Below are 8,839 nucleotides of genomic sequence, written 5' to 3'. Positions count from 1 at the left end.
ACATGTAAACATTTGATGCATCAAACATGTAAACATGTATGTATACATCTGATGCATCAAACATATATAACATGTACTGTATATCTGATGCATCAAACATGTATACATCTGATGCATCAAACATGTATACATCTGATGCATCAAACATGTATAACATGTATACATTTGATGCATCAAACATGTAAACAACTGATGCATCAAACATGTATAACATGTATACATCTGATGCATAAAACATGTATAACATGTATACATCTGATGCATCAAACATGTATACATCTGATGCATCAAACATGTATAACATGTATACATCTGATGCATCAAACATGTATAACATGTATACATCTGGTTCATCAAACATGTATAACATGTATACATCTGATGCATCAAACATGTAAACATTTGATGCATCAAACATGTAAACATGTATGTATACATCTGATGCATCAAACATATATAACATGTACTGTATATCTGATGCATCAAACATGTATAACATGTATACATCTGATGCATCAAACATGTATACATCTGATGTATCAAACATGTATACATCTGATGCATCAAACATGTATAACATGTATACATCTGATGCATCAAACATGTATACATCTGATGCATCAAACATGTATACATTTACATTTGATGGATCAAACATGTATAACATGTGTATATCTAATGCAAACATGTATAACATGTATACATCTGATGCATCAAACATTTAAACATGTATGTATACATCTGATGCATCAAACATGTATACATCTGATGCATCAAACATGTATACATTTAATGCATCAAACATGTATAACATGTATACATCTGATGCATCAAACATGTAAACATGTATGTATACATCTGATGCATCAAACATGTATACATCTGATGCATCAAACATGTATACATTTACATTTGATGCATCAAACATGTATAACATGTGTATATTTAATGCATCAAACATGTATAACCAAACATGTATACATTTGATGCATAAACAAATATTAACATGTATACACTTGATTGATATACACACATCTGTAGTACAGTAATTGATGCATCTAACAGTGTTAACATAGTTGGAAATCTTCAATAACATGAGTAATATATGCTTTATTTCACATTAAACATTTAACCCTTAAAAATGGAAATGAAGACAAAAATGTTTTAAAACTACACACAATAAAATGATTACCTTACATAAGTCTCAACTTTAAAGAGAGTGAATCATTACATTAGTTTGAATAGTTACGTTACTCACTGGAATATAGTAACAGTATTAAATGTTATACAATTATTTGAATAAGACAGAAATATCAAGCGTAAAAAATACAATATATTCCAAACAATTTTACATACAGGTTATATATTTATCATATTTCCAGAATGTACTAATTTGAAATTGAGGCTATAACAGATTAGTTTATTGATAGGCAAAAAGGGTGCAGTGTTCATGTCTTGTTTTATCACAAAATATATAACATTAGTACTATTTCTAGAACATTCTATGTCTATAAAGAGCTGGAATTATTGAACTTTGACCTGAACATCCTTTCAGTTACATAGTCATAAAAATAAGTTTATGCATTTTAAAATGCATGCATCACCTGTCTTGACTGCTGCTTCGTTTTAAATCTCTGCTTCGGCTGCGCTCTCTTTTGTGTTTCTTACTCTTTTTGTGCTTCTTTCTTTCGCGGCTTTCACTACGATCTCGACGGCTTTTGTCTTTCCTTCTCTCTTCATTTCGATCTTTACTCCTACTTCGACTTCTGTGCCGCTTCTTTGACTCTTTCTCCTGCCTAGCTTTCTCACGTTGAAGAGCATCAGAAAAGTCTGGTTTACTACGAGAGTCTTTATGCGACCTATGTGGACTTCTGCGACGTTCCCTGCTGCGACTTCTTCTCCTTTCATTTTCTCTGTGATTTTTTTCACGACTTCTACTTCTGCGGATGTGATCACGGCTGCGACTTCTTCGCTTTCTGACCGGACTTCTACTCCGGCGTCTCTCTCTGCTGCGGCTTCTTTTATCTCGTACATCACGACTACGACTATGTGTTCTTTCAGGGCTCTTTGGTCTTCTGATGTCTGGTGAAGTTCTGAAAAGAAAGTATAACCGCAATTAATTTAAAGGTTCAATAAATCAAAATAATTATTTTTGTAGATTGTAAACGTTTTCATTTTATTGAGTCTGTCCACAGATATAGGTTCTTACAATTTACACAAAAAAACCATCAAATAAATAAAGCTTTGGACAATTACTGATAAACCATTTACTTAGTATACAAGTGCACTTCTCTGAAAACCAAACATTAGCAGGTTTTTGTTTTTGGACAGTAGATAAAGGATGAAAAACCATGAAACAAAATAATAATACTATTGAAACGATGTAAACTAGGCTCTTTTTGTATTTAGAGCCTACACATTCAAACCAAGATAATGCTAAGGCTTGGTTCTCACTATGATGCAATGTATTGTAAGGTAATTTTACCAATCATGGCACAATGGACTTGCATCGTGTAAACCAATATTTAACTATAGAATTGTTTTCAAAACCATTGAAAAAAAAACATACCTTGAACGGTACCGGTCTCTTTCTTTTTCCTCTTGTATGTCTTCCTCCACTGGGTCTTCTTCGATTGATTGTGCTATATTTCGTGGTGGCATTCTACGCTCAATTTCCTGGTGAAAATAATGTTTAAAGCATTATAAGGTTAAAAGCTAATCTGACTTACAAACTGAATGTGGCTAGGGAAATCTCACACACTGGATTTAGCTAGGGAAATCTCACACACTTGATTTGGCTATGGAAATCTTACATACTGGATTATGCTATGCAAATTTCTCACACTATATTAGGGAAGACAACTCACACACAGTGGATTAGGCAATGCAAATCTCGCAAACTGGAATTGGCTATAGAAATCTCATACTGGAATTGGCTATAGAAATCTCATACTGGAATTGGCTATGGAAATCTCACAAACTGGAATTGGCTATGGAAATCTCATACTGGAATTGGCTATGGAAATCTCGTACTGGAATTGGCTATGGCAATCTCACATACTGCATTAGACTACGCAAATCTGGTACTTGAATTAAAGACAGATATTAAAGAGATATTTTAAGACTAATAAAAAGAGATGCCATGTCGATAATAAGGGCTCAGGCTTTATGTCAACATTACAACATTTGTCATAGAGCTAGAGGTTGATCATATCATCATTGCTCTACACAAAACATACCTTCATCACAGGTACTGGAATGCGTGGAAACAGAGTAGAGAACCAATCCTGCTTAGTGAGTAAGCCACGTAGCATTTCTCCTATTGTCATTGGTGCCCCTGTACCTGCCTTGGGATCAATCTCCTGCAAAATCAAATCAATATTCTTCATCCAACAGATATCAATGCTTTGATAATAAAGCTATTAACAAAATGTGCATATCTTCCTACCTAATAGAATCAAATATTGAATTTATATCTGTAGAGTTGTAACCTTTAATTCGCATGCTATCTATGTAAGCATGGAACAATAAATCATAACTCACATATTGTAAAACTATACAATAATTGTTATTGAGAAAAAATCAAATTGTTAGGGACCATGTAAAAATTATTCTTTTGCAGTTACTTCAGCAACTAAATTTTGTTGACCCTATTTAACTGGTTTATGTAATTATTTAGCACTGCTATTTTTTAATACTACACTGTATAATAATACAGTGGCTGTTTCATAAACTTGTATGTTGAAACAAACTACAGTCATACATCATTGTAGTAAACAAAATGCAGTTACTGCAGTAATTGTGGTAGAGTAATTTTGACATGATCGCTCATTGCTATGATGTAATTTTCTCCAAAAATTATTATAAATCTAATATTATTAGGCAACTAATTCAAATTTGTTCATTAAAAGCACTTGATAATTTATTTTCTGTTTTAAATTTAGATCAAAATAACAACTTAAAAAAGGGGTTGTGTGTATGGTAGAAGTACTTTATCTAAAATTGAGCAAAACAGCTGAAAAAACATCACGTCACATAAATCAAGGCTCATATGTTAACCCATGTTACTGCAACCCACATCAATAATACGTATTAAAATTCTATAATTATATTGTATTGTAATGATAGTGAGAGAGTGGCCTATCTGGTTGTATCTTAACCTCAGTGAGCGAGGAGGCCTTCGTTTCATCGTGTATCGTACTGGCAATCGGCAACGAGGCTTCCAACAATGCATACCTATAAATTTACGAGACAAGAGCAATTAGTGGTAGACGTGCAGATCTCTCACTGTATTGCATACAAATAGGGGTTAAATGGGTTCCTGGCATGTTTTGAGCTTGTCAACAAAACAATTTCCCATGTGGATCAATAAAGATTCTGTATTATATGGGCTCTGTGTAACGGACACCCACAAACGATGTACTGTACAGTGTGTCCAAATGCTGTAGTTTTAACATTTCAACTGTATTCCAGAAAATGTTAATATAGTATAACCATATTTGGCAATATACATACAAGAACAAATACATCCATACATAAATGTATAATTATAAAAAAATCCTATAATTGATAACTCCGTCAAAAAAATCTAATGTTTACATGAATTTGTATTTTAAGAGAAAAGGGGTACAAGATGGAACAGTACTCACCGTACACATTTCAGCAATAATGTTGAACGTTGTATTGTTCGTAACGGTATCCTCAGATGTAGAAAAGTGGGGAGGGGGGTGGTGTTGCCAAAAGTAGCTAAGTAACTCTATTCTAAATATTAATTATTTAGTACATATACAGGGCTTTATTTAAATAACATTACTAAATCAATTTTTTAAAGCAAATAGAATTTTAATAGACTACAAAAGAAACACGATTGTCTAAATTGGTAGAGTGATATCTACAGGACTTGATGTAGTTGCATAATTTAGCACAACTAGATATGTATTAATTAAAACACCTATTATCACATTATTATTACAATTATATGTGGTTCACTTTCAATATGGCGATTCTTATATTACTGTAACTGTTAATTCAAATGTCAGTATTTAAAAAAACTATAATTTACAGTATATATTGAAGCTAGATGTTTAATCAACTGAAACTCTAACTATGCATTTTATGTTTTTTTTTATTTGATGCAAACCTATTATATTATTTTTTTTTCTCATTAAAATTAATAAAATATTTGTATTGTTGCTAAATTCAAAATTTGTATGAATACCTGGTCTAAAAGGGTAGGTTTACAGTAGTCTGTTTAATAATATTTTTTTCTTCTAATTTTAGAATCAATTTCTGAAGAATAGAATATAAATTCTAACATTATGTTCCAGACCTATATATTGTCTGCCATTGTTCTTTTAAAATTTGAGTAAAATTAAATTTCAATGGTACATACCTCTTCATCATTTAGGTAGGGTTCGAACCAGTCAAATAAATCGCTAGGTGGAGCTGTATACCTGAAAACAAAGAAACATATTTTACTATTTAAATCATATTATTTTAAATCCAATGGCAAATTGCTGAGAATATGAAAATGTTGTGCAATGGGCATCAGTGGCTGTATTTCAATGGAGATACAAATAAAATAATCAAAAAGCTAAATCAAAACGATAAACTAAAACAGCCAGAAAGAAATTGTAGAGCTCTCGGGCAACAGTATCCTTTCCCAATTATTATACTTATACTGCTTATTGTATTTGTTAAATACAAGTAAATACGAGTGAATATGAATATCAACTCATATATAAATCATATACTATAGGCAGTAATATAATTAGTACCTTTAAAAGCGTGGTTCCCACTAGCGACGCAACACAAGGACGTAACGCAACGCAAGTGAATTGACCAATCACAAGCGATGGCTTATTCGCTTGTGATTGCTAACTGTCTATAACTTCGCTTGTCATTGGTTAAAACGCTTGCGTTGCGTTTACGTCCTTCCGTTACGTTCTAGTGGAAACCAAGCTTTAAGGAGACACCTTCAGGGCCTCAACAAATTTTCCCTTAATACTAAAAAGGTTGTACCCTGAATAAGGGTTCACTGTAGTGTTAAAACATTTATTTGTCATTTGTTTGTTCTACAGGTGTGTCTCCTTAATAGAGTAAGGTTGAGTAGGTGGCTCATCCTTAGTGGCCCTGCCTAACTACATGGTATGTCAATTCTCTCTATATCTTTTATCCAAACAGATAAAAACAACATAGAAAAGGAAATTTGATTTGTTAAAGTAAAGATTAATATCTGACCTTACCGGATAAACATGAAACCTAGGCCACGGATAAAGGGAGAATCAGTGTGTGTAAGCAGTCCATTTAGTTGTTTACGTGTCAGTTTGAGTGTGTACAGCTTAAATAGAAGACAGTAGGCTGATGACACTATACCACCACAACCAACACCTCGTACCTAAACAAATTGTATATAAAAAAAATAGAATATGTTAGTCTTTCTAGGCGATTTCTATTTTTTTTTCAGGGGACAATATATCTTTAACAACCTAACAACAATGGGTGAAATTCAATTCCTCGGAAGAATAATAATTTAAAACCATAAACTGTTAATTTTTTTCATATATAAATGTGTTAGTATTCAAGGAGGTATTTTAGTGTCTGTATCTCTACTGTTTACTACTTTACTTACCCCACCACACATACCAACTTGACCTGCAGTTTGTCTGCTTCCCCTTTCCCATGGCTCAAGATGATCAACCTAAAGAAAACAAAAATCGGTTAATTAATATGGTATTCTTAATTCAATATACCATACTCATTCAGTGACTATGAAGTACAGTATTAATCATAACCCTTTTATTTTATGTCAGTACCAGCTTCAAAGAACAACGTGGCATATAAAAATAATGTAATTTGTAAAAAAACTGCTGATTTTCATACACAAAATACCCCTACTGTAAATGAACACTACCCACCTTATAATAAATCTCATCAATAACCTCATGGTACGTTTTCAGCTTGATCAACCCATTCTTGAAGTAGGGAGACGATTGTATATTAGTCAGTACAAGACTGTTGAGGTTCATGGTGTTTTCATTACCCCAGAAAGGCAACGTATTTCCCTTCTTCGCCATCTGTAAAATAGGAAGATGTTTATTTATTTATTTTTTATTTATAAACATATTTCTACTGGATGAGAATATCAACGTTGTCCCACAAAGGGGACATTGTTGTTTTTCAAAAGGTCCAGCATAAAACCTAACAACATACATCGTTTCTTAAAAATAGTAAAAAATGTTAAAATTAAAAAGTCTAAAATAATACTAAATGTGAAAACCATACATTAAAAATACAAAATTATGATTAAAAATCCAAGTTAACAAAGATGTTCATAAAATTATATAATACAGTACATAGTTTCTTAAAAATAGTAAAAAATGTTAAAATGAAACAGTCTAAAATAATACTAAAATTTGAGAACCATACATTAAAAATACAAAATTATGATTAAAAATCCAAATCCAAAAAGTACATTATTCCATATGTTTGCCCCTGCTACCCTCAGTGATTGTTCTTTCATTTTATTCGTGTTTGGTATCTGGGGAACAACATTTAATGTCTCAGAAGCTCTCGTGTTAATACAGTATATCTATGTCTGTCTATTACCATCTCGATTTCATTACAAAGTTTATCTGGTGCAGCACCACGAACACACTTATACATAAGGGTAGGATGTATGTTATAGGTGGCCTACTACTTTATGTGATTTTTAGAACTTTTAACAGATTTGATCTGTTTTAAACTCATCAGAAACTACCTAGCGCCATCGGTATTCAATGTTTACGAGAAAGAGGTGCGTCGCACATTCTATGTACTAGGCCTAATTTATAAATATATTGCTCAAATTCCATTATTAATTATGACTTATGTTAAAATGACACACAATTGATAACAAATTATGTATTAAATACAGAAACAAACTTCTAAAAAACAGAATTCTGACAGTAAATGTGTGTTTGAAAAATGTTTTTATTACAATTTAAACCAAAATGTTAATTTTGGGGAGAAAATTCAGAAGGCTCCCCCAGAGAGGGTTGGAACGTGATCACGATCCAAAGTACTGTACATCATATCATATCCGAGTTTTCTAGATCTAGAAAACTCAATATTATAGGCTAGGCTATCTATCCTGACCTAACTAAACTAGGCCTTACCTTACAATTTAAATATTACAATAACAATGGATGCTGTAAATATCAAGGCCTAATGCCTAGCTCATCATTCATACACAATCAGGCCTACTTTATAGGCAGGTGAAGTCTAGCGTTCCTAGGGCGGCATACTACCAGGCTTAGGCTAGCGCTAGCTACCCTAGGCCTAGTATTATATTACTAATGTGTAGCCTAGGCTAGTAGGCGGCCTAGAATAGGCCCTAGCTAGCTAGCTTTTTAGTAGGCCAGCCAGCCAGACTGACTGATGTGATTATGACATTATTCCCTACAAATTCCTGGTGATAAATATAAAATAATGAAACAAATATTAAACAACCTAGAATGTATATATATTATATATTTAGAAAATACATATATACCTTGTATAAAGTTCAAAATAACAAATAATACAATGATAAACTGACGAAATGTTTTCTAGGCCTAGCGCAATTCGAACTAAATCAACATGGCGTCGCACAAATGTACAGAAAGTCAGAGGGCAGAGGGCGCATATCGTTTAGCAATCGTCGTTGAAAATAATAGTTGCCAGAAACTGTTAAAATGTAGTTCAATCAAAAGTATTATTATATTTAGGTTACTTGAAGCAGATGAATAACAACTCCCTGCTTGAGGTATATCTAAAAATGTGTTTTAACCGTAAACCGTATTTAAATAATAATACATTG

General features: G+C 32.4%; 1 protein-coding gene across 1 annotated transcript; it reads right to left on the bottom strand.

Annotated features, from left to right (window-relative positions):
• Positions 1 to 605: 605 nt before the first annotated feature.
• Positions 606 to 8,625, bottom strand: LOC140047964 (pre-mRNA-splicing factor 38B-like). The gene is made up of 8 exons (XM_072092995.1): positions 8,534 to 8,625; positions 6,918 to 7,076; positions 6,632 to 6,700; positions 6,246 to 6,397; positions 5,393 to 5,453; positions 3,240 to 3,362; positions 2,570 to 2,676; positions 606 to 2,093 (listed from the first exon to the last, which is right to left on the bottom strand). Exons 2-8 carry the CDS (start codon positions 7,074 to 7,076, stop codon positions 1,601 to 1,603), a joined length of 1,164 nt encoding a protein of 387 aa, XP_071949096.1. The 5' UTR covers positions 8,534 to 8,625; the 3' UTR covers positions 606 to 1,600.
• Positions 8,626 to 8,839: the final 214 nt, after the last annotated feature.

The sequence above is a fragment of the Antedon mediterranea genome, chromosome 4 (genome assembly GCF_964355755.1).
Source record: "Antedon mediterranea chromosome 4, ecAntMedi1.1, whole genome shotgun sequence".
Classification (NCBI taxonomy): domain Eukaryota; kingdom Metazoa; phylum Echinodermata; class Crinoidea; order Comatulida; family Antedonidae; genus Antedon; species Antedon mediterranea.
Note: the sequence above shows the minus strand (reverse complement) of the source record. Positions and strands in the feature narration are given on the sequence as shown.

Bases quoted from the DNA above. Each gene is read 5' to 3' on its own strand.
- LOC140047964 (XM_072092995.1), bottom strand. From the start codon at position 7,076: ATGGCGAAGAAGGGAAATACGTTGCCTTTCTGGGGTAATGAAAACACC. The intron at 6,701-6,917 runs GTGGGTAGTGTT...TGTTTTCTTTAG, and splicing joins TTGATGAGATTTATTATAAG to GTTGATCATCTTGAGCCATG. The intron at 2,094-2,569 runs GTATGTTTTTTT...CTTTCTTTTCAG, and splicing joins AGAGACCGGTACCGTTCAAG to AACTTCACCAGACATCAGAA.